Raw genomic sequence first — 26,649 nt, forward strand, 5'->3', positions numbered from 1 at the left:
TTAGGGATAGGGTTACAGTTATGTTTAGCGTTAGGAGTTTGAAGTTAGGGATATGGGGTTTAGTGTTATGGTTATGGTTAGTTTTAGGGTTAGGGTTAGGGTTAGGTTTAGGGGTTTGAGAAAATAGGATTTTGGATGAGAATCAATTGTTTGGTCCCCACAAGGATACACTGTAAACATAGAAAGTCTCAGAACAACCTGATTGTGTAGTGAAACCATGAAAAGCAGTGCACCTAAGCTGAGATCTGGTGTTTGGAGGGGTTAGAATGTAATTAATACACATAATCTGGTTTAAAACAGACACGAAGTACTCTGAAACACCCAAAGTGATTCTTCAACCTGGATATGGATGTTTTTAAGAGAGTGTTGTGGAAATGCTTTTAGGGGTTTCAGTGCATGTCAAACGCAGCATCAAACACTAAATATTGATTGATTATAAGGGCCTATGGACAGTTATTTTTGTGCAATTGTGGAATAACATGTTACTTCACATGTCAGTATCTTTCATGAGGATAACCAAGAAGAGAGAAAATCATTAGAAGTCTGGTTTGAATCACCTTGCATTTCCCATCTTGTGGGTAATTAAACAATGTTTCACACAACGTTGTATGGCTGTTTGAAGAAATACAAGTATATTTTCTGTATCAGTATTAAGCTTGTTGTGCCATGAGGGGTAATGAATCATGATGAATGGATATCTAAACCGTCTGGCAAATGAACGTCCAATGAGGACAGCACCCATTCCCACATTCAAGATTCAGAAGAGGTGAGGGCAGAGTCCTGAATTTCTGCAGGTCAACCTCCAGTTACTGCTGGTGTGCTTGACAAAGCCTGCCTAAATGGTATAACATGGCAAATGATCAAATGCATGAACCCATGTTAAACATGAAGACACTTCAGACAAAGGGATCTAGTTCTGCACTAGACAGGATTCAAAACATCAGAATGGTGTTTAGACGCTTTAGAGAGAGGACACGACACCAAAAGAGAAGGGATCTAATTCTGCACTAAACAGAACCTTTTCTGTTATCTCTCCCAGTCCCTGACAAGGTGTCTGATTCTGCACTAAACAGAGCCCTTTTCTGTTATCTCTCCCAGTCCCTGACAAGATGTCTGATTCTGCACTAAACAGAACCCTCTTCTGTTATCTCTCCCAGTCCCTGACAAGGTGTCTGATTCTGCACTAAACAGAACCCTTTTCTGTTATCTCTCCCAGTCCCTGACAAGGTGTCTGATTCTGCACTAAACAGAATCCTTTTCTGTTATCTCTCCCAGTCCCTGACAAGGTGTCTGATTCTGCACTAAACAGAACCCTCTTCTGTTATCTCTCCCAGTCCCTGACAAGGTGTCTGATTCTGCACTAAACAGAACCCTTTTCTGTTATCTCTCCCAGTCCCTGACAAGGTGTCTGATTCTGCACTAAACAGAGCCCTTTTCTGTTATCTCTCCCAGTCCCTGACAAGGTGTCTGATTCTGCACTAAACAGAACCCTTTTCTGTTATCTCTCCCAGTCCCTGACAAGGTGTCTGATTCTGCACTAAACAGAACCCTTTTCTGTTATCTCTCCCAGTCCCTGACAAGGTGTCTGATTCTGCACTAAACAGAACCCTTTTCTGTTATCTCTCCCAGTCCCTGACAAGATGTCTGATTCTGCACTAAACAGAACCCTTTTCTGTTATCTCTCCCAGTCCCTGACAAGATGTTACACAACACTTGATTAAGTGGTGTTACAACACAGGGTGGGATGTTTCAGAACATCTCAGGATGATGTGTTTCAATACTCCAGCAAAGTTAAGGTTTTTTATCCTTCAAGTTGGTGGCAGCTCAGTTGCCACTAGTTTTGATGTTACAAATCACTCTATTTTAACAGTGTAGTAAAACGAACGTGTGTGTGTGTGTGTGTGTGTGTGTGTGTGTGTGTTTGTGTGCTCCTGCCCTGCGGGTTCTTTCTGTTTCCCGTCTCCTATACTTCTTCTCCTTTATTAAACACTGCGTCACACTCTCTCTATTTACCTGCTTTTCATCAGGGTGGGAAAACAACCTGGTAGAGGAGAGAAGGGGGGCGGGGGGGAATAAGGGAAATGTACCAAACTAACCAATTCTATGACAGTTGTATTCTGCACCTTCTGTCTAATTAGTCTGTGAGGGCTGGCTGACTCTGCAGGCCAGTCTGGTCAGGTTAAATAACACTGTACTGTAGTCAGTTTGATTTCCAGTGGGCTGGTCTCACAGGGACGTACTCAGTTATGGGAGGCCTGATTCAGTGCATCACAGCTTATGTCCATGATGGAGGGAGGGATGGATGGAGGGATGAGGAAGGGAAAGAGAGAGAGGTGAGAGATGGAGAGAGAAAGGAAGGGGGAATGGAGAGAGAGAGAGCAGTGAGAGCAGAAAGAGTGAGTGAGAGAGAGAGAGAGAGAGAGAGAGAGAGAGAGAGAGAGAGAGAGAGTGAAAGCAGAGAGTGAGAGAGAGAGAGAGAGAGAGAGAGAGTGAAAGCAGAGAGTGAGAGAGAGAGTGATAGAGAAAGAGATAGAGAGCAGAGAGAGAGAGCAGAGAGAGAGAGCAGAGAGAGAGAGTGACAGGCCGCTGCTGATATCTGCCAACACTTCTGCAAGGAGTTACTCTGTTTTTAAAGCTAACAGGCCCTACAACACACCCTCTCTCTACACTAGACTGCTACTCTGGCGTAGGAAGAGAGGGAGAGAGAGTGGAGGAGTAGAGTATTGAATAAATGAAAAGGCTCTTGTGAAGGTCTGTTTGAATAAATTGGCTAACACGTACTGTATGTCAAATTCATTGAATAAATTAGTATTGATCTTTGAATTGACTGCAGTAGAGTGTTTGACTGTGTGTGTGTGTAAATGTATGTATGTACAGTATGTGTGTGTGTGTGTGTGTGTGTGTGTGTGTGGGGGGGGGGGGGTAGATGCGTGGGGGTATGTGTGGGCGTGTGCGTGCATTTCCAGTCCTTGGTGAATAACAGATTACAGTTGAGCCTGAAACAAACAGATTCATTTATCTATGAAATAAGTCATTTTCCCCTTGCTGTGTCTTCCACCATTAGAGACACTATGGAGACACTATGAGCGTGGTACCGGATGTATTCTCCCTGGACAAAGCCAGGCTATTTTTAGAAAGACTGCTCATTGACTGAATGGTACCAGTATCTGACTGACATCTTCAATATTTAATGATCCTTTATTTAGCCGTGGGAGTCACATTCAAATGAAAATAGACCACCTTTAAAATGATTCTACGATAGTAGACTGGACTCCATGATGAGAATGGCTATTTTGTAGAAGCAAGAGGAAAGGGAAGGGAGGAGGGACATTTTTAACAAATGAAGTTAATATCACAATGACACTATGGCATGACAAACTGAAAGCACAGGCGGCTTTGGAAATGAGCGTAATTTATTCAAATCTATTAAACCGAACGCGTTTGGCGAGCGCCTCGGACCACTCAGATACGTTGTGAGCGTTAAGTGCGGCGTACACTCTAATGGTACAATTCTGAAGTGTCAGACTTAATTCCAACATGAAGCATTACAGCGCCGCGCCAGTAGCCCACGGAAATGGAATGGCATGTCTTGGTTAATGCCTTGTGTTCGCGGTAGGAACGTTGGAGGGAAGGTAGAGGAGAGAGGGGGAGAGAAAAGGTAGAGTAGAGAGGGGAGAGAAAAGGTAGAGGAGAGAGGGGGAGAGGAGAGAGGGGGAGAGAAAAGGTAGAGGAGAGAGGGGGAGAGAAAAGGTAGAGGAGAGAGGGGGAGAGGAGAGAGGGGAGAGAAAAGGTAGAGGAGAGAGGGGGAGAGAAAAGGTAGAGGAGAGAGGGGGAGAGAAAAGGTAGAGGAGAGAGGGGAAAGAAAAGGTAGAGGAGAGAGGGGGAGAGAAAAGGTAGAGGAGAGAGGGGGAGAGGAGAGAGGGGAGAGAAAAGGTAGAGGAGAGAGGGGGAGAGAAAAGGTAGAGGAGAGAGGGGGAGAGAAAAGGTAGAGGAGAGAGGGGAAAGAAAAGGTAGAGGAGAGAGGGGGAGAGAAAAGGTAGAGGAGAGAGGGGGAGAGGAGAGAGGGGAGAGAAAAGGTAGAGGAGAGAGGGGGAGAGAAAAGGTAGAGGAGAGAGGGGGAGAGAAAAGGTAGAGGAGAGAGGGGAAAGAAAAGGTAGAGGAGAGAGGGGGAGAGGAGAGAGGGGGAGAGGAGAGAGGGGAGAGAAAAGGTAAAGGAGAGAAGGGGAGAGAAAAGGTAGAGGAGAGAGGGGGAGAGAAAAGGTAGAGGAGAGAGGGGGAGAGAAAAGGTAGAGGAGAGAGGGGGAGAGGAGAGAGGGGGAGAGAAAAGGTAGAGGAGAGAAGGGGAGAGAAAAGGTAGAGGAGAGAGGGGGAGAGAAAAGGTTAGAGGAGAGAGGGGGAGAGAAAAGGTAGAGGAGAGAGGGGGAGAGGAGAGAGGGGGAGAGAAAAGGTAGAGGAGAGAGGGGGAGAGAAAAGGTAGAGGAGAGAGGGGGAGAGAAAGGGCAAGTATTTTGTTCCCAGCATTATCCCAATGGGAATGTTCTCTCACGCTGTAGGTATTATAACAGTGACAGTTATTAGACTTGTTGTTTGAGAAGGAGACACACAGTCCTAAAGGGGCTGTACATTTCCCTTATTCCCCCCCCCCCCCACCCCTTTCTCTCCTCTACCAGGTTGATTTCCCACTCTGATGAAAAGCAGGTAAATAGAGAGAGTGTGACGCAGTGTTTAAGAAAGGAGAAGAAGTATAGGAGACGGGAAACAGAAAGAACCCGCAGGGCAGGAGCACACAAACACACACACACACACACACACACACACACACACACACACACACACACACACACACACACACACACATTTTAAATACATTATTTGAATCCACAAATTTACATTAAAAAAGGATCCAAACATTTCTAAGGTCCCTGTATGCATGGCCCTCGAGGGGACAGAAAGCATCTCCTTCCCCAAACAGCTAGGCAGCCGAGGACAGCTGAAACAGAGCAGTATCTAGCCAACTGCTTAACCATAGGTTTTGGCAGGCCTGCAATCTGGAGGCCACGCGCTGCACGCCTGTTTACGTGGCCGAGACTGCCAAATATCAGCGCCACCAGCTTGCACCTCCACCCGAGGCTGTCCAGGCACACCACGAGGGGCTGGTATTAAAGAAGCTTGTCGGTGAAGGCTCCATGTAGCCGTCGGGTGTAGTTGGGGCTGTTTACTGACAAACAAAAACACACACACATGCTCATCTCTGAGGAGTAGAAGAAGTGAGGTGCTTTCCCAATTAGTTATGGAAGTTTTATAGGAAAGTCACACATTAAAAGACGGCTGTGAATCTCAGACACACTGTCACACACACACACACACGTGTGTGTATGTTTGCACACACATACATACACACATACACACAAGGACACACACACACTCATACAAACACGCTGTGGGGGAATGGCCATTGGTAATTCATGAAGAGTGTGTGTAATCATCTTCAGTGATCTGTGTGTGTAATGTGTGTGTATGCTGTGTATCTCACTGTGTTTGCTCAGAGCTGTTCCTCCATAGGGAATGTGTGTGTGTGTGTGGAGGTATCAGGTATGTGATGGCTGTGTGGTAATAGGATCCGTGGTGAGGCCTGGTCTCTGACACACAGCGTCTGACCCTGAGCTGGCCCATGCATTATTCACACCTGACTGACTGAGGAGGCTAGGACACACACACACACACACTCCTCCTTCATGCCTGGCCTGTCTCTCACTTCACTCTCTTTCTCAATGAGGTCGTTCACTTTGTGATAGTCTGGTTTCCTCTATCTGTAGCTCCTCTTCTCTTTCTATTAGTCCTTTAGTAGCAGACACACACACACACGCACGCACGCATGCACACACACACGCACGCACACACACACACACGCATGCACGCACGCACACACACACACACACACACGCACGCACGCACACACACACACACACACACGCACGCACGCACGCACGCACACAGTATTTCCTGTGAATGTAAGGGAATTCTACCTGTCTTGTCTTATAGTTGTTATAATTGACTGTAATAAACCATGCAGCCCTGTTGTTTAGCTGTCCTCCCCACAATCATTCTGCTGGCCTAGGTGCCAAGGCCTGGGAAATTGCCAGGTGTGTGTGTGCGTCCTTTGTGTGGGCGCAGTGAATACACACTAGGAGTTAATGGGCTGCTTTGTTTGTCTAGATGAGCCCACTAACAACAGGTATTGACCTAAACAGACTATAGAGGAGAGAGAGATAGACCCAACCAAATCATGAGAGAACTAAAAGATAATTACTTGACTCATTGGGAAGAATTAACAAAAAAACAGAGCAAACTAGAATGCTATTTGGCACTAAACAGAGAGTACACAGTGGCAGAATACCTGACCACCGTGATTGACACAAATTTAAGGAAAGATTTGACTATGTACAGACCCAGTGAGCATAGCCTTGCTATTGAGAATGGTCGCTGTAGGCAGACATGGCTCTCAAGAGAAGACAGACTATGTGCTCACTGCCCACAAAATGAGGTGGAAACTGAGCTGCACTTCCTAACCTCCTGCCCAATGTATGACCATATTAGAGACATGCATTTCCCTCACATTACACAGATCCACAAAGAATTTGAAAAACAGTGAGGAGAGAAACAGTGAGGACCAGCAGACACATTGAAACAAAGTTCATCTCATAGAAGCAGTGGGAGACTGATCTCAGCTGGCCTAAAGCTGGTGTCATCTTACATCGCTTCTTATGATAGATCCAATATAGTCTCATAGATAGTGGTCTCATAGACTTTAGTGACAGAAGAGATGTTTGTCAGTGTCCCTGCAGGGAAAGGTGATCTAAGGGTCCCTATCGGGCTCAGACATCTTTGTGAAGTCTGAGAGTTCCGTGCTCTCTGGTTGGACAGGCTGCGGACGGACAAGTGTAGTAGTCAGGCGTGGGCCAATCAGAAAGGCTGATTTGCCTGACCAGTATCACACAGGAACTAAAGGCTTCCTGTAACTCCTCAGTGCTGAGGGATAGCTGCGCGCACACACTCACTCACTTGATGACTTGATTCAATGCAGTGGACAACTGATATTTAACTGATATTTCTGCTGTTGTTTGTGGCACAAATAAAGTAACGGCGAGCAAGATGGAGAAGGGTTGAGAGATGCAGTGGTACTAGTCTGCACTGCCAGGCTGCATCTCACTGTTGAGACAGAGAGAGTAACTACTGTCTTGCTCTCCTCCGTCTGCCTCTTCCTTCCTCTTATTTCTCCCCCTCACATCAAAGCTAGCAGCCTCTAGCCCTGCCATATGTCCACCATCTTGTGTCCTAGAATTCCCACAGGTGTGGCCTGGATAAACATACAGTAGAACTCTCTCTCTCTCTCTCTCTCTCTCTCTCTCTCTCTCTCTCTCTCGCTCTCTATCTCTCTGTCATCAGTAGGAACCCTTATCCCTGCCATCAGTAGGAGCCCTTATCCCTGTCATCAGTAGGAGCCCTTATCCCTGTCATCAGTAGGAGCCCTTATCCCTGTCATCAGTAGGAGCCCTTATCCCTGTCATCAGTAGGAGCCCTTATCCCTGCCATCAGTAGGAGCCCTTATCCCTGTCATCAGTAGGAGCCCTTATCCCTGTCATCAGTAGGAGCCCTTATCCCTGTCATCAGTAGGAGCCCTTATCCCTGTCATCAGTAGGAGCCCTTATCCCTGCCATCAGTAGGAGCCCTTATCCCTGTCATCAGTAGGAGCCCTTATCCCTGTCATCAGTAGGAGCCCTTATCCCTGTCATCAGTAGGAGCCCTTATACCTGTCATCAGTAGGAGCCCTTATCCCTGCCATCAGTAGGAGCCCTTATCCCTGTCATCAGTACGAGCCCTTAACCCTGTCATCAGTAGGAGCCCTTATCCCTGTCATCAGTAGGAGCCCTTATCCCTGCCATCAGTAGGAGCCCTTATCCCTGTCATCAGTAGGAGCCCTTATCCCTGTCAGCAGTAGGAGCCCTTATCCCTGTCATCAGTAGGAGCCCTTATCCCTGTCATCAGTAGGAGCCCTTATCCCTGCCATCAGTAGGAACCCTGTCATCTGTAGGAGCCCTTATCCCTGTAATCAGTAGGAGCCCTTATCCCTGCCATCAGTAGGAGCCCTTATCCCTGTCATCAGTAGGAGCCCTTATCCCTGTCAGCAGTAGGAGCCCTTATCCCTGTCATCAGTAGGAGCCCTTATCCCGGCATGTGGGAGAAAATAATGAAGATCGAGGGCAAAAATAATTGGTTTTTCCACACTGAAAAGAGGTGAGTGGAAATAGGTTTGTTTCACTGGTGCGGTTATTTGTCTCCAGATAAATGATCTTCATTAGAGAATTCCTACACCGCCCACCTGTCCCCTCTACCCTGCTGCCACCGTAATGAGACAGACCGAGGGATGAGGGGTGGAGAGAGGGCGAAATAGGGGGGTGAAAGAGAGTTTTAGAAAGAGAGAGGGCGAAAGGAGGGGTGGAGAGAAGAAAGGAGGGTTTTGAGAGAGCCAGGTTCTTTGACCTCCCTTCTCAGGAGCTGAAAAAACACCAGATATCAATAAATATTTTTGGAATGAACACTGAAAACATACTGAACAAAAATATAAACGCAACATGCCACAATTTACAAGATTTTACTGAGTTACAGTTTATATAAGAAAATCTGTCAATTGAATAAAATGTATTAGGCCCTAATCTATGGATTTCACATGACTGGTCAGGGGCACAGCCATGGGTGGGCCTGGGAGGGCATAGGCCTCACAAAAAGGCTTTATTACAGATAGTAATACTCAGTTTCATCAGCTGTCCAGGTGGATGGTCTCAGACGATTCTGCAGCTGAAGAAGCTGGATGTGGAGGTCCTGGGCTGGCGTGGTTATGGTGGTTGTGAGGTCGGTTGGACGTACTGCCAAATTCTCAAAGACAACATTGGACGCTGCTTATGGTGAACATTCAATTGTCTGGCAACAGCTCTGGTGGACATTCCTGCAGCCAGCATGCCAATTGTACTCTCGCTCAAAACCTGAGACATCTGTGGCATTATGTTGTGTGACAAAACTGCACCTTGTCCCCAGCACCTGTCAGGTGGATGGATTATCTTGGCAAAGGAGAAATGCTCACTGATAGGGATGTAAACTAATTTATGTGGAACATTTTAGAGAAATGGGCTTTTTGTGCGTACGGATCACTACTGGGACCTTCTTATTTCCACTCATGAAACACGGGGCCAACACTTTCCATGTTGTCTTTCTATGTCTGTTCTGTATAGAGAGATAGTGGGAAAGAAAGGAAGCAAGGCGATGAAAGGAAGGAAGGAGGAAAGGAAGGAGGCGATGAAGGGGAAAGCAGAGAAACATTTTGGCCAAACATGAAAAGGAACAGAGAGAAAAAGGGGGAAAGAGGAAGAGGGAATTATAATTGTTTCATGGCTGTTTGAGAAAGACAGTCTTTTGTAATAGCCTAGCATAGTCAGGCTACCTTGTGTTATCTATCTCTTTCGTCCTCGTTGGGTACACAGAAGGTTTGGGTCTCAAATGGGACCATTGGGCTCGGGTCAGAAGTATTGCACTATATAGAAAACCGGGTGCCATTTGGAATGGATACAGCCCAGCAAACACATGTTCTCTCACATCCGTCTGAAGTAAAGAAAATAAGAAGGGCCTGAGTGAGCCCACTAAGTCATTCTGGGGGAGAAGAGCGGCTGGGTTTGCCTCGGCTGGTGGCGATTGAGAGGGTTTTTGCGACGACGAAAACAAGATTGCTTTTTTGTGAAAATAAGAAAAAAATGTTATCAAATCCCCCTGTGGGGTCGAAGTTCATCTGAGAGCCATGTTGGGTCCTCTCATGTTGAATGCTCTCAATCTGATAGACAGAAAGGTAGAGAGAGGGAATGAAAGTGAGAGAGATAGAGAGGACATGATTTCCGGGAGCGGAGGAATGGAGTCTGTCAGACAAGCCTGGAGAGAGCGATAGTGGGAATGGAGTGAGAGAATGTTTGAGGGAGAGAAAGATTGGCACAAGGCCAGAAGGTCACCGTGTACCTCAGATTAAACAAGCCGAGCCCGCAGGTCTCCCTCTCAAACTCTCTAGCACTCTGTGATTGAGAAAAAGAGAGGGATCGAGACAGAGGGAGAGAAGGCGAGGGAGAGAATGATGGAATGAGGAAAGGTCAGTGAGAGCGCCCCCTGCCTGGTCACAGTGCTCAGAGGCACTCCATCCATGGGGAGAGAGATAGGAGGGAGGCCTGTCAGTCACTGCAGCCAGGGGGGATGGGGGAGGGGGAGGGGGAGCTAGTTTCCCTCAAGATACCTTTCCTCTTTCACGTCTCCTCTCTCCATCTCTCTCTCTCTCTCTCTCTCTCTCTCTCTCTCTCTCTCTCTCTCTCTCTCTCTCTCAGTAGGGAGGGGGGGGATAAAGGGTAGATTAGCTGGCTGTGTCAACCTGCCGGCTAGTGGTGATCACACGTCAAATGCCACTGTGGTCACTCACAGAGTTAAGGGACCCCTCAGGGCTCCCACTGTCTGAGATGGTGTTAGCCACAAGGTGTGACAAATACACACACGCACGCACACACACATACACCCCTCAGCAGGGCACAACAGTTTTGATGATGGACATGCCCACTGCAGTTCCAGCCCAGGTCCCCAGTGCCACAGTAGCACTCTGAGGTTTTTATCAGTTCTAACGGTGTCAGCTGGGCGTGCTGCCCTGGGGACAGGCAGGGTGAGATGAAGTGACAAGGCTATACCAAGCCTGCTAATGTCCTCTTCTCCTTCACAGTCCTCTCCTCTGGCTCCCCCACTGCTTCCATTTGCACCCAGTGTGAGCGAGGTCCGGATCTCTGCCTGTCTGTAATAGAAAAAGAGAAGACGTTTGTAAGAGAAGAGAAGTTTGAAAGGTTGAGGAAAGAGACTGAGATGTGATAATCAATAGAATATGTTGTTTCCAAATGCTGAACATCAACTCAGACCTAGAGAAAGACCTAGAGAAAGACCTAGAGAAAGACCTAGAGAAAGACCTAGAGAAAGACCTAGAGAAAGACCTAGAGAAAGCCCTAGAGAAAGACCTAGAGAAAGACCTAGAGAAAGACCTAGAGAAAGACCTAGAGGAAGCCCTAGAGAAAGACCTAGAGAAAGACCTAGAGAAAGACCTAGAGAAAGACCTAGAGAAAGACCTAGAGGAAGCCCTAGAGAAAGACCTAGAGAAATACCTAGAGAAAGACCTAGAGAAAGACCTAGAGAAAGACCTAGAGAAAGACCTAGAGAAAGACCTAGAGAAAGACCTAGAGAAAGACCTAGAGGAAGCCCTAGAGAAAGACCTAGAGAAAGACCTAGAGAAAGACCTAGAGAAAGACCTAGAGAAAGACCTAGAGAAAGCCTAGGAGACGCCGGCAAGCCAGAACACCTCATTGGGGAGAGACTTCGAGAGGAACCAGACTCCACAGGCGGCCCAATTTGAGGGTCACACATCCACTGTGGCTCCGATACCTCACGAGAACCGGGGCAGTTAGCCGCTGTGGCTAACGATTACATTTCCCCTCCTCGTCAGCATGGAGAACTTGGGTTACCGTGGCAACTCTAGAAAGTTGTTAATTAAAATCCAGCTGTGTAGCAGATAGGTCTAATCACTGGGATGAAACAGAGAGGGAGGGAAGGAGAGAGTGGACCTGCTTAGGTTTCACACCGCAGGGTTTTCCACTTCTCACACTGTGAAGTAGGCCGATAGAAGCTGTTTCTTCAAGGCTTTTTCTGTGCCTGTTGAATACTCACAGCTGTTTATTTCAGATTGAATACTATGGAATGTAAGTGTATTAATTCTGCCTGTGGCCATTTAGAATGCATAATCACAAGGACAAGAACACAGTGACATACATCCTCCACATGTGCAGTATGAACGTCTACATTCATACAATACTATCAGATCGCTCTTGTCAATTCACAGTATCATCAACTTTAGGAGTAAGGAGGAATTACAGTCCAACACAGTGGTGAGGCAGACAGGCAGAAACAACGCCTATAGAAACCACATCAGCAGATTGACTTCCTCTTGTTGTGTAATGCTGCACCTCAACAAAGACTCCATGATGGGTTGTTAAGGAGTCTGACGGCTCGCTCTCTGTTCCATTGTACTGTATTGTTTCTAATGCTACAGATGAATGTCATCTCATCCCCGAGCCCCTCCAACTCAGCTTCACAGAGACGCTCAGCCTGAAGCTCAATATTGATGTTCTAACAGTGAATATGGAAGGGAGCGTTTATGACTAGCATTGATTGACACTGAGAATGGTTCCAAGTTCCCGCCCCCACACTCCTCCTCTCTCTCTCTCTCTCTCTCTCTCTCTCTCTCTCTCTCTCTCTCTCTCTCTCTCTCTCTCTCTCTCTCTGTCTCCTGCCATATAATCTCTGACTCGCCCAATGGAATAAAGGAGACAGCTAGCATTATAACCCTGTCTTGATGAGTAAGTACCCACGTTGAAACACGTTGCCGTTAGAAGACTGATGCTCCTTTGTTTTCCCTCTCTCTTTCTTTTTATCTTTAACCCCCCTCTCTCTCTCTCTCTCTCTCTCTCCGCTCTCTCTCTCTCTCTCTCTCTTTCCTTCTCTCTCTTTCTCTCTCTCTCTCTCTCTATCTCTCCTTCTCTCTCTCTTTCTCTCTCTCTCCCTATATTTCTCTCTCTCTCTCTGTGTCTCTCTCTCTCCATCTCTCTCTCCTTCTCTCTCCTTGTCTTTCAATTCAATTCAATTGACTTTATTGACATGTCAAGTTCATTATTACTTACATTGTCAAAGTATACATATCGAAAAATAAAAATAAAATAAAAATATATATTTATATATAAATAAATGGTGAGACCAAGAGCAATAATAATAGTCGTAGTGGACATGGGATTACCAGAACAACAATACAATACATTAAATAAATGGTAGTAGAACAGTGTCAACATGACTGAGAAGACACATGACATGGTATGAAAGACAAAACAAAACAAGATGGGAAATATTATCGACATTACTTTGCACTTTTCACTGGCTGTCCCTCAGGTTGTGGCAGGAGGACACATATTTGACTGCCAAAACTGCACATTTTGGCTTTTCGCCCAATAAATATTTTATTTTTTCTTTATCTTTTATAGTTTCAAATGCTTTGTATTGAATTAGAATTTTGGGAAAGAAATATTATCTTGCTCTACATGCGTTATTTGGAGTTTTTCTTTGCACTTGCAATACAGTCTTGCAAAACTCTGCATGCAGTATTTCGATTGGATGTTTGTCCCATTTGGTAAATTCATTATTAGAGATTGGACCCCATACTTCACTGCCATATAGAGCAATTGGTTCTATAACTTATTTAAAATTTTTGAGCCAGATTCTAATTGGAATTTCGATTTTGATGTTCCTTTTAATGGCATAGAATGCTCTTCTTGCTTTGTTTCTCAGCTCATTCACAGCCATGTGAATGCTACCTGTGTTGCTGATATTTAGTCCTAGATATGTGTAGTTTTTGGTGTGTTCTAATAGAACTGTGTCCACATTTATATTTGTCATCCTTATTTTTTTTTAACCTTTTTTGGAATATCATTATATTTGTTTTTTTTAGGTTAACGGTCAGAGCCCAGGTCTGACAGAACCTGTGGTTAACGGTCAGAGCCCAGGTCTGACAGAACCTGTGGTGAACAGTCAGAGCCCAGGTCTGACAGAACCTGTGGTTAACGGTCAGAGCCCAGGTCTGACAGAACCTGTGGTTAACGGTCAGAGCCCAGGTCTGACAGAACCTGTGGTGAACAGTCAGAGCCCAGGTCTGACAGAACCTGTGGTTAACGGTCAGAGCCCAGGTCTGACAGAACCTGTGGTTAACAGTCAGAGCCCAGGTCTGAGAGAACCTGTGGTTAACAGTCAGAGCCCAGGTCTGAGAGAACCTGTGGTTAACGGTCAGAGCCCAGGTCTGACAGAACCTGTGGTTAACAGTCAGAGCCCAGGTCTGAGAGAACCTGTGGTTAACGGTCAGAGCCCAGGTCTGACAGAACCTGTGGTTAACGGTCAGAGCCCAGGTCTGACAGAACCTGTGGTGAACAGTCAGAGCCCAGGTCTGACAGAACCTGTGGTTAACGGTCAGAGCCCAGGTCTGACAGAACCTGTGGTTAACAGTCAGAGCCCAGGTCTGAGAGAACCTGTGGTTAACAGTCAGAGCCCAGGTCTGAGAGAACCTGTGGTTAACGGTCAGAGCCCAGGTCTGACAGAACCTGTGGTTAACAGTCAGAGCCCAGGTCTGAGAGAACCTGTGGTTAACGGTCAGAGCCCAGGTCTGAGAGAACCTGTGGTTAACGGTCAGAGCCCAGGTCCGACAGAACCTGTGGTTAACGGTCAGAGCCCAGGTCTGACAGAACCTGTGGTTAACGGTCAGAGCCCAGGTCTGACAGAACCTGTGGTTAACGGTCAGAGCCCAGGTCTGACAGAACCTGTGGTTAACGGTCAGAGCCCAGGTCTGACAGAACCTGTGGTTAACGGTCAGAGCCCAGGTCCGACAGAACCTGTGGTTAACGGTCAGAGCCCAGGTCTGACAGAACCGGTGGTGAACGGTCAGAGCCCAGGTCTGACAGAACCTGTGGTTAACGGTCAGAGCCCAGGTCTGACAGAACCTGTGGTTAACGGTCAGAGTCCAGGTCTGACAGAACCTGTGAAGACGATCTAGGTGCTGCTGTAACCCCTCTTTAGTGGGAGACAGCAGCACCAGGTCATCTGTCTACAGCAGACACTTGATTTCAGTGTTGTGTAGGGTGATACCAGGTGCTGCCGACCAGGTGCTGCCGAATGTTGTTGACAATTTATTAATGTAAATGTTAAATAGTGTTGGACTTATTGGGCAGCCCTGTTTCACTCCCCGTCCCCGAGAGAAGAAGTCTGTTTGCTTGTTGCCAATTTTAAACGCACATTTGTTTTTAGTGTACATTGATTTAATAAAATCATGTTTTCCCTCCAATACCACTTTCTATTAGTTTATAAAAAAGACCTTCGTGCCAAATTGAATCAAATGCTTTCTTGAAATCTACAAAACACGAGTAGATTTTGCCTTTGTTTTGGTTTACTTGTTTATCAATTAGAGTGTGGAGGGTGTAAATGTGGTCTGTTGTACGATAATGTTTTAGAAATCCAATCTGGCTTCTGCTCAGGACGTTGTGTTCGTCAAGGAAATGATGTAGTCTGCTATTTATAATGCTGCAGAGAATTTTACCCAAGTTGCTGTTAACGCAAATTCCTCTGTAATTATTGGGGTCAAAATTGTCTCCATTTTTATAGATTGGTGTGATCAATCCCTGGTTCCAAATATCGGGGAAAAAACCTGCAGTGAGGATAATGTTGAAGAGTTTGAGTATAGCCAATTTGAATTTGTGGTCTGTATATTTGATCATTTAATTTAAAATACCATCAGCACCACAGGCCTTTTTGGGTTGGAGAGTACATCGTTTTTCCAATAATTATTATTCTGTAATTGGGGTATCCACAGGATTCTGATAGTCTTTGACTGCTGATTCAAGGATTTGTAATTTTTCCTGTATATCTTTTTGTTCTGGGCTCTTTGTTATATTGCTGTAGAGGTTTGCAAAGTGATTTCTCCACATATCCCCATTTTGGATAGCCAATTCCTCATGATGAGGTTTGTTTAATTTATTCCAATTCTCCCAGAAGTGGTTTGATTCTATGGATTCCTCAATTCCATCCAGCTGATTTCTAATGTGCTGTTCCTTTTTTGTTCTTAGGGTGTGTTTGTATTGTTTCAGTGTTTCCCCATATTGAAGGCGTATATTTTTGTTGTCTGGTTCTCTGTGTTTTTGATTAGATATATTTCTCAATGACTTTCTTAGATTTTTGCAATCATTATCAAACCATTTTTCATTATCTGTTATTTCTGGTTTGCTCTTCTGCTTCTTTAGATTAGCCAAGGAGGCCAATTTGTCAAATGTAAAGTTTATGTTCCAAACAGCCACATTTACACCTTCATTGCTTGTTAAGGCTAAAAGTTGTCCAGGAGAGATTGTATTTTTTGGCTACTAATTGCTTTTTGGTAGATGTCTGTACTGTTTGCACTCCATCTATAGGCCTGTTTTGTACCATGTAATTTATTGGGCCGTGATGCTTCATGGTTGGGTTCTGCTCTTCTCAGATACACTGTGATTTTACTGTGGTCTGAGAGAGGTGTTAGTGGGCTGACTGTGAAGGCTCTGAGAGACTCTGGGTTTAGGTCGGTGAGGATGCAGTCTACAGTGCTGCTGCCAAGGGATGAGCTGTAGGTGTACCTACCAAAAGAGTCCCCTCTCAGCCTACCATTGACTATGTACAGACCAGTGTTCCACAGAGCTGTAGGTGTACCTACCAAAAGAGTCCCCTCTCAGCCTACCATTGACTATGTACAGACCCAGTGTTCTACAGAGCTGTAGGTGTACCTACCAAAAGAGTCCCCTCTCAGCCTACCATTGACTATGTACAGACCCAGTGTTCTACAGAGCTGTAGGTGTACCTACCAAAAGAGTCCCCTCTCAGCCTACCATTGACTATGTACAGACCAGTGTTCCACAGAGCTGTAGGTGTACCTACCAAAAGAGTCCCCTCTCAGCCTACCATTGACTATGTACAGACCCAGTGTTCCACAGAGCTGTAGGTGTACCCACCTAAAGAGTCCCCTCTCAGCCTACCGTTGACTATGTACAGACCCAGTGTTCGACAGAGCTGTAGGTGTACCTACCAAAAGAGTCCCCTCTCAGCCTACCATTGACTATGTACAGACCCAGTGTTCCACAGAGCTGTAGGTTTACCTACCAAAAGAGTCCCCTCTCAGCCTACCATTGACTATGTACAGACCAGTGTTCCACAGAGCTGTAGGTGTACCTAACAAAAGAGTCCCCTCTCAGCCTACCATTGACTATGTACAGACCCAGTGTTCCACAGAGCTGTAGGTGTACCTACCTAAAGAGTCCCCTCTCAGCCTACCATTGACTATGTACAGACCAGTGTTCCACAGAGCTGTAGGTGTACCTAACAAAAGAGTCCCCTCTCAGCCTACCATTGACTATGTACAGACCCAGTGTTCTACAGAGCTGTAGGTGTACCCACCAAAAGAGTCCCCTCTCAGCCTACCATTGACTATGTACAGACCAGTGTTCCACAGAGCTTCACGAGCTGTACTCCGTTTTTGTTTTTCACTTTATCATAGTTGTTTCTGTGGGGGTATGTGGGGAGGGAAAGGTTGTTGCTTCCTGGTAGGTGTTTGTCCCCATGACTGTAGTGTCTTGTTCTTCTGCTGTTCTAGCATTCAGGTCTCCACAGACCAGTACGTTGCCTTGGGCCTGAAAGTGACTCCTCTCCCCCTCTAGCATGGAGAAACTCTCTTCATTGAAGTAGGGTGACTCTGAGGGGGGAATGTATGTGGCACAGAGGAAGACGTTTTTATGTGTCAAGATAGTCTCCTTGTTGATTTTTCTAACCATATAAAGAATTCTCCTGTTTTGATCAATTCGATTGAATGAGTTAGTTCAGATTTATACCATATTAGCATTCCCCCTGAGTCTCTGCCCTGTCTGATTCCTTTTAATTTAGTGGATGGTATGATTCTCTCCCTATAACCTAGTGGACAGCCAGTGGAAACATCACCTCTGCACCATGTTTCCTGTAGTACTACAATATCAACATCATCAATTTCTTTCAGGAAGTCTGGGTTTCTGCTCTTTAGTCCAAAAGCAGAGGACTTCAATCCTTGTAAATTCCAACATGCAACGTAAAAAGATTTCATAACTTTTTTTTTCTTTACCTTCAAAATGAGACAAACACTCACAATCCAACAAGAACTATTAAAATAGGATTTTTCAATTAAAAGTAAACTCTTATTATGCAAATGTGATTCGTTTATTATTTAAGATAGAATTTGTGTCATGCAACTTGGGTGGGTGTAGTGTGAGGATGGTGGAGTTCTTGTGCTCATCTTACCATAACCCTCGCCCTATCACATGTGAGCATAGTAGACTCAGCTTTCTCTTTCTTTCTCTCTGTCTCTCTCTATCTCTCTCTCCTTCTCTCTATCTCTCTCCTTCTCTCGCTTTCTGTTTCTCTTTCTCTCTGTCTCTCTCTATCTCTCTCTCCTTCTCTCTATCTCTCTCCTTCTCTCGCTTTCTGTTTCTCTTTCTCTCTGTCTCTCTCTCTATCTCTCTCCTTCTCTCTATCTCTCTCCTTCTCTCTATCTCTCTCCTTCTCTCTCTTTCTGTTTCTCTTTCTCTCTGTCTCTCTCTGTCTCTCTCTCTATCTCTCTCCTTCTCTCTATCTCTCTCCTTCTCTCTATCTCTCTCCTTCTCTCTATCTCTCTCCTTCTCTCTATCTCTCTCCTTCTCTGTTGAATGGGCGACGTCGGCTGAACGTTTGACAAAAGGTAACCTGAGGCTGAGCGTGACCAGTCGGGTTCCGATGCTGTGGCACGTTGGTGCAGAGTGTTGTCACTGCACTTAAAGGTCATTGATTGAATACCCTTTATGGTCATGATATTTCTATGCCACTGAACACAGTGGAGAGCCTCTATCCTGTGGATGGAATGGTGGTATGAAAAGCCTCCCACATTGATGATGCTCCCAGATTCTTTCCCCCTTGTTTCCAATGGCCACTTCACTGTAGGTTCTTTATGTGATGAGATGTTTGATGATTTACACGATGTCTCACTCTTGGCTTGTTCTAACATGACATTGGATGTGAGCTTTGGTCAACCCACTCAACACTGCTGGTTACATGGCCCACAATGCACTGTGTTGACACTTTGACTGCGTCCAACTTCCTCTGCTAGTGTGGTGGGCGAGGTGTGCCATACCAAACAGACCTCAGCTCTGTGTGATGGGCATCTCTGTGCCACCCTTCTCCACCCCATGCCAATGGAAATCACTCCCACACTCCCACACTCCTACTCCATAGCTGTGTCTCTAATGAGCCCATGCCACATATAGGTTTCTGCTGTTTTAATTGGCTGTCTATTGAGATTTGCTATATGTATTTCAATACAGTGCGCCCTAGTTGATGTAGCTAGCTAGCGCCATCGTCCTGTCTGTTCTGTCTTCACTAGATCCCTCTCGTTCACACACAAGGGCTCAGGAATGTGTTTCATCGTTTTGTCTTCGGACTGTGTTCTGTTCTGTTTGGGTCCTTTCTCCACTCCTGTGAAATGTGCTTATCTCCTGCTCCCTCCTGGCCACGGCTGGCTGGCTGGAGTTTAGGATCCTGTCTCCCTTCCAGAAGGGTTCTTCTCTCGCTTTCTTTCCTTCTTTTTCTTTTCACTCTTTCTCCTCTCTCACCTTCTCCCTCTCTCTCTTTCTCTCCCTCTCTCGCTCTCTCTCTCCGGGACCTGTAACGAGGGCCGTCCCTCTCTCTGCCTGAGGTAAAGTGGCAGCAGTCTTGTGAGTTTCTGAGGCTCACACAGATTATCCAAAATCAATGGACAGGCCTAGATGGAGAATAGGAGTGCACAAATGTTTTAAAAGGGCAATTGTCGCCTGTAGAAAGTTAAAGCTACAGCCTCATTGCTATGGATTTTGAAAGGTGTTTAGTGGATAGGGTTTGATACACAAGGGGATAAGCTTAGTGTGATGTTTTAATCATCTCTTGCAATACACTTTTATTTTCAAGATTTGTACATAGAATATTTTAATTATTGATAATAATACATGTGTATTTAGCTTTTGTAGTAGAGTTGTTTGATTCCAGCATCCACGGGCCGTCTTTGGCCCTGTGATAATGGATGCCGAGTCGAGCCAGAGGAAGTGCCATAATTTCCATGTGCTCTGGGCTAGTCCTTGCCAGTGCGAGGAAACTGAAGAGCTCCTATGGTTTTCACACCAGAATGTCTTCCCTCCCTCTATCCCCCCCCCCCCCCCTCTCAATTCAATCCAATTCAATTTCAATGAAAGGCTTTATTGCCAGGGGAAACATATGTTAACATTGTCAAAGCAGGTGAACTAGATAATAAACAGTGGATTTTTTTTTTTTTTTTTTACAAATTTACAATAAACATTACACTAAAGTTCCAAAAGAATAAAGACATTACAAATGTTAGATGATGTGCAAATAGGTTACAATGGTCTCTCTCTCTATCACACCTGTTATCTGTTATCTGTTAGCCCCATGGAGATCACTCAGTGATAGAGCTCACTCAGTGATAGAGATCACTCAGTGATAGAGATCACTCAGGGATAGAGATCACTCAGGGATAGAGATCACTCAGTGATAGAGATCACTCAGGGATAGAGATCACTCAGGGATAGAGCTCACTCAGTGATAGAGCTCACTCAGTGATAGAGATCACTCAGTGATAGAGCTCACTCAGTGATAGAGCTCACTCAGTGATAGAGATCACTCAGTGATAGAGCTCACTCAGTGATAGAGCTCACTCAGTGATAGAGCTCACTCAGTGATAGAGCTCACTCAGTGATAGAGTTCACTCAGTGATCGAGATCACTCAGTGATCGAGCTCACTCAGTGATAGAGCTCACTCAGTGATAGAGATCACTCAGTGATAGAGCTCACTCAGTGGTAGAGCTCACTCAGTGATAGAGCTCACTTAGTGATAGAGCTCACTCAGGGATAGAGCTCACTCAGTGATAGATCTCACTCAGGGATAGAGCTCACTCAGGGATAGAGATCACTCAGGGATAGAGCTCACTCAGGGATAGAGCTCACTCAGTGATAGAGATCACTCAGGGATAGAGCTCACTCAGTGATAGAGATCACTCAGTGATAGAGCTCACTCAGGGATAGAGCTCACTCAGGGATAGAGCTCACTCAGGGATAGAGCTCACTCAGTGATAGAGCCTAGTCGTTCTCTATCATACAGAGACAAGGCTGAATATAGATGCTACACAATAGCCAAGGCTTCATTCACTAGCATAGAAAACATTTCCCTATAGCACCATACGACACCTAAACATTTCCCATGAACGAGATGTTGAGGTATTGTATAAAATAAGAGAATTCAAACAACAGTGAGGGTATGTGGCTGCCATTGATGTGCCAGTATCCTTCACTTGTTTGGCTGAAACAATATCACTTTTGAAGGTTGAGATCAACTCACCACAACAGAAACTGTTTTGATGATAAAGTACATGTTTTAGCAGCTCTTAGTTAGTCCTCTAATACCATCTCAGTATTGTAGCAGTGTGGAGCTTCATCTGCTGCTGTTGTTGCAGCCGGTGGCCACTAGGTGGACATGATATGTGGCTGTGTGTGTGTATGGCTGCAGGCTTCTCACTGATGCAGTGTAGAGCTTTCTCACTCCGTCTCTGCAGGCAGCTAGACAGACAGACAGACAGACAGACAGACAGACAGACAGACAGACAGACAGACAGTTGCTTCCACAGCCACTGATCTACAGCAGCATAGCGCAGTGTAGGATCTATGATCTGAATGCTATACCTTTGGGCCCCTCAATGAATTTACACACACATATTCACATGCGCAAACGCATGCGCGCACACACACGCACCCTTAAGATCAGTATAGAGAACAACACACACAAGTTGAGACACTTTGACAGTGGGCAGTGTGAGCCAAGGTTTGCCCAGTCTCCCATAAATCATACTGATAACCATGTAAAAGGCTGGTTATGGGCATTAAGTGGGCATTAAGAGGGGCTGCCTTCCTGGGAATCTCTCTCCTCCAGATTCAATGGGCATTAAGAGGGACTGCCTTCCGGGGAATCTCTCTCCTCCAGATTTAGTGGGCATTAAGAGGGGCTGCCTTCCTGGGAATCTCTCTCCTCCAGATTCAGTGGGCATTAAGAGGGACTGCCTTCCTGGGAATCTCTCTCCTCCAGATTCAGTGGGCATTAAGAGGGACTGCCTTCCTGGGAATCTCTCTCCTCCAGATTCAGTGGGCATTAAGAGGGACTGCCTTCCTGGGAATCTCTCTCCTCCAGATTCAGTGGGCATTAAGAGGGACTGCCTTCCTGGGAATCTCTCTCCTCCAGATTCAGTGGGCATTAAGAGGGACTGCCTTCCTGGGAATCTCTCTCCTCCAGATTCAGTGGGCATTAAGAGGGACTGCCTTCCTGGGAATCTCTCTCCTCCAGATTCAGTGGGCATTAAGAGGGACTGCCTTCCTGGGAATCTCTCTCCTCCAGATTCAGTGGGCATTAAGAGGGACTGCCTTCCTGGGAATCTCTCTCCTCCAGATTCAGTGGGTATTAAGAGGGACTGCCTTCCTGGGAATCTCTCTCCTCCAGATTCAGTGGGCATTAAGAGGGACTGCCTTCCTGGGAATCTCTCTCCTCCAGATTCAGTGGGCATTAAGAGGGGCTGCCTTCCTGGGAATCTCATTCATTCTACAGTAATAATGTGATAGCAGAGATTAGCATGTAATCCAGTTAAGATCCCAAGTACCTAATCCACTTTATATGAATGTATTAATGCGGAATAGAAATAGATTATACCGTTGGGTGGCGTGTCAGAGAATGAATCATTTATCTTGAGTGTCTTAAACAGGACATGAATACTGATAATAACATAATAACAACACAGTCATAACCAGCCATATATACAGACAGTATATCTGTGATATGAAAGCTAGTCAGTTGACTGTTATGGTGGTGATGATGGGGTCCTGATAGCTAGTAGGTCGGGTTGCAACATCCTCTTCTGATACTTAAAGCCCGTTGGTCGTTGGTGCTGATCAGATGATGTCCTCACCTGACACCCAGACTGGACTCCATTCAACACAGTTAAAAAGGCTTCTCCGCCACGACAAAAGTACTGCCAAAGCAATGATGTTGAACAATTCCACAGGATATGGAATAGGCCTGGAACATAAGACATCTCCCTCCCTCTCTGTAATGCAAGCAGACGTGCTGCCTCTTCCCCAGTGGGTCATTTGTTTAGAAGTGGTAGAGATAAAGGCAGAGCTTCCCATTCCTACTCCCCAGTGGCTAGGGATTCTCCTGGCCACAATGGCCCAATGGCCCTCTCTCTCCCTGGGCTTTGTCTGCACCACGCATGGCCTGCTGGCCCTCATATTCTCCACCTGGCGATGGACGACACCACTGAGCATACACGGATGGGGGGAGAAGGGCCGTAATCCGACCCCCACCCGATCAGGCCGATTAGATAACCCCACCTGCTGGATCGGGGCGCCGGCTCGTGTGGAAGGCTCCTTTAATCCTTTATTCCTCTTTTATTGGCTGTTCTTTTCTCCGTCTCTCTTTCGACCCTCGTGTGGCACAATGGGTCCCAGTGAAAGTGTTGAAGGGGAGGCTTTGATAGTGTTCTGGGCCTTTCAGATTCACACAACTATAGTAACTAAGGACTAACTAAGGACACCAGGGAAAAAGTCAGCAGGAAGGGACTCTAGCACAGAGAACAGAGAGAGAGGGGGGAGGGGGAGAGAGAGAGGGGGAGAGAGGGGGAGAGAGAGGGAGAACGAGAGAGCGAGAGGGGGGAGGGGGAGAGAGGGGGAGAGAGAGAGAGGGAGGGAGAGAGAGGGGGCGAGAGGGGCGGAGAGAGAGTGAGAGGGGGCGAGAGAGAGGGGGAGAGAGAGAGAGGGGGGGGAGAGAGAGCGGGGGGGGGGGAAGAGAGAGAGCGAGAGGGGGGAGGGAGAGACAGGGGGAGAGTGAGGCTCTTCAGAAGCTTTGAAACTAAAAGCATTGGAGCTGGATCAGTTTTGAAAGAGGCTTTATGTTGGGGAACAAGATCTCTCTCGACATAGAAACCAAAGCTCAGCAGCAGAGTCAGAGGGAAACGTAGCACAGGGAATTAACTTTGCCCTGCTTGGGGAAGAACAATCGATTTTCGTGCCAAAGTTGTTCTTTGGCACTATATGTCCCCCCAACAAACATCACAGACATTCTCGAAAGTGACTTTTGAAATAAAGACAGTATTATGTTCCTGTCTGCTCTACGAGATTGTATGTTGTCAACAGCAATAACAGCTGTCTGATGTGTTGTGTTATGAAATGACCCCCAGAATGTGTTGTGTTATGAAATGACCCCCAGAATGTGTTGTGTTATGAAATGACCCCCAGAATGTGTTGTGTTATGAAATGACCCCCAGAATGTGTTGTGTTATGAAATGACCCCCAGAATGTGTTGTGTTATGAAATGACCCCCAGAATGTGTTGTGTTATGAAATGAACCCCAGAATGTGTTGTGTTATGAATTGACTCCCAGAATGTGTTGTGCCACCTCCCTCTCTCAGCCAATTATCTTCCACTTCCGTTTATGACCTCTTGAACTTGACAAAACAAGTGATATATTATTCAAGGTGCCATGGGCATATTAACCAGGTGTTTTCTGTAGAACTCTGACAAGTCTGACAAAACGGCTGTCCCACACGCTGACACAAGCCCTTATTAATTTGTGTGTGTGTATGTATGCCCTGGGAAGCATTTTGGGCAGGTGTCAGAACAGGGTGTTTGTGGGTTATGACAGCCAGGAGGCTGCTTTTAGGTGTTGTGTTGGAACGTGCCCCTGTGTGTGTGTGTGTGTATGTGTGTGTGTGTGTGTGTGTGTGTGCGTGCGTGCGTGCGTGTGTGCGTGCGTGCGTGCGTGTGTGTGTGTGTGTGTGTGATAGTAGAGCAGATGTGAGGATATGACCTAGAGCCTCCTGTCATTCCTCCAAGTCTGGGTGAGGCCACTTTCTGCTTTTGGCTGAGCACACACATCTAGGACAGACACACACACCACCCCTACAGCTCCCTAAACATGTCCCCCTCTCCTCTCCTCTCCTCCTTTCCCTCCTTCTCTGCGCTTCCAGATCAGGGTGGACGGGCCTTCCCATGGTGCATTGCAGTACGAGGTGATCCAGGCGGTGGAGCGAGGGCCAATCCAACGGGACATGGCCTTCTCCCCCGACCACCACTTCCTATATGCCATGTCAGAGACACAGGTATGTCACGTGACCCCTCACCCCACACACACCCTGACATACCCACACACCCTTTACTAGTGGTTAACACCCTGTCTGTTCACAGTGGGGCTGTTTACCATTTACTAGTGGTTAACACAGTGGGGCTGTTTCCCATTTACTAGTGGTTAACACCCTGCCTGTTCACAGTGGGGCTGTTTCCCATTTACTAGTGGTTAACACAGTGGGGCTGGATCCCATTTACTAGTGGTTAACACCCTGTCTGTTCACAGTGGGGCTGTTTCCCATTTACTAGTGGTTAACACCCTGTCTGTTCACAGTGGGGCTGTTTACCCATTTACTAGTGGTTAACACCTTGTCTGTTCACAGTGGGGCTGTTTCCCATTTACTAGTGGTTAACACCCTGTCTGTTCACAGTGGGGCTGTTTACCATTTACTAGTGGTTAACACAGTGGGGCTGTTTCCCATTTACTAGTGGTTAACACAGTGGGGCTGTTTCCCATTTACTAGTGGTTAACACAGTGGGGCTGCTTACCCATTTACTAGTGGTTAACACCCTGTCTGTTCACAGTGGGGCTGTTTCCCATTTACTAGTGGTTAACACCCTGTCTGTTCCCAGTGGGGCTGTTTACCCATTTACTAGTGGTTAACACAGTGGGGCTGTTTCCCATTTACTAGTGGTTAACACAGTGGGTCTGTTTACCCATTTACTAGGGGTTAACACCCTGTCTGTTCACAGTGGGGCTGTTTACCCATTTACTAGTGGTTAACACCCTGTCTGTTCACAGTGGGGCTGTTTCCCATTTACTAGTGGTTAACAGATGCACTGTGTCTGTTCACAGTGGGGCTGTTTCCCATTTACTAGTGGTTAACACCCTGTCTGTTCACAGTGGGGCTGTTTCCCATTTACTAGTGGTAAACTCATTACTATATTTGTCTAAACACAGTGCATCTGTCTCATCAGTAGCGTGATGTCAAACAGAAACACTGACCCTACCTTGCACTCTCATACGTAATATTCAGCCCAGTCTCTCTGCCGTCCCAAATGGCACCCTATTCCCTGTATAGTGCACTACTTTTGCCCAGGGCCCATAGGGAATACGGGGCCATTTGGGACACTTCCCATTGCTCACTACACTGTTAATAGTCTGACTGTAGGAGGGAAAGACCAAGGGGTTTCTACTAGAAGTCTTCATCTTAGCTCACATCAAAGACAATTACTGGGATCTGACCTCAGAGAGAGATCTGACCTGGGATCTGACCTCTGAGAGAGATCTGACCAGAGCACACTGCCCTCGGAGAGAGATTTGACCTGGGATCTGACCTCTGAGAGAGATCTGACCAGAGCACACTGCCCTCTGAGAGAGATCTGACCTGGGATCTGACCTCGGAGAGATCGGACCTGGGATCTGAACTCTGAGAGAGATCTGTTCTGGGATCTGACCTGGGATCTGACCTCTGAGAGAGATCTGACCTGGGATCTGACCTCTGAGAGAGATCTGACCTGGGTTCTGACCTCTGAGAGAGATCTGACCGGGGATCTGACCTCTGAGAGGGATCTGACCTGGGATCTGACCTCTGAGAGAGATCTGTTCTGGGATCTGACCTCAGAGAGAGATCTGACCTGGGATCTGACCTCTGAGAGAGATCTGACCAGAGCACACTGCCCTCTGAGAGAGATCTGACCTTGGATCTGACCTCTGAGAGAGATCTGTTCTGGGATCTGACCTGGGATCTGACCTCTGAGAGAGATCTGACC

At 46.4% G+C, this 26,649-nt stretch overlaps 1 protein-coding gene across 2 annotated transcripts in view; it reads left to right on the forward strand.

The window, feature by feature from the left end:
* LOC110506716 (plexin-A4) overlaps window positions 1-26,649 on the forward strand; it is a 424,640-nt gene that overhangs the window by 183,383 nt on the left and 214,608 nt on the right. For both annotated transcript variants that reach the window (XM_090199137.1, XM_090199138.1), the window contains exon 3: window positions 24,780-24,911. In XM_090199137.1, coding sequence (XP_090055263.1) covers window positions 24,780-24,911 — 132 coding nt within the window. The remainder of the gene's footprint in view (window positions 1-24,779; window positions 24,912-26,649) is intronic.

Source organism: Oncorhynchus mykiss, chromosome 15 (assembly GCF_057628025.1).
Source record: "Oncorhynchus mykiss isolate SJ-2025 chromosome 15, ASM5762802v1, whole genome shotgun sequence".
In the NCBI taxonomy this organism is placed as follows: Eukaryota; Metazoa; Chordata; class Actinopteri; order Salmoniformes; family Salmonidae; genus Oncorhynchus; species Oncorhynchus mykiss.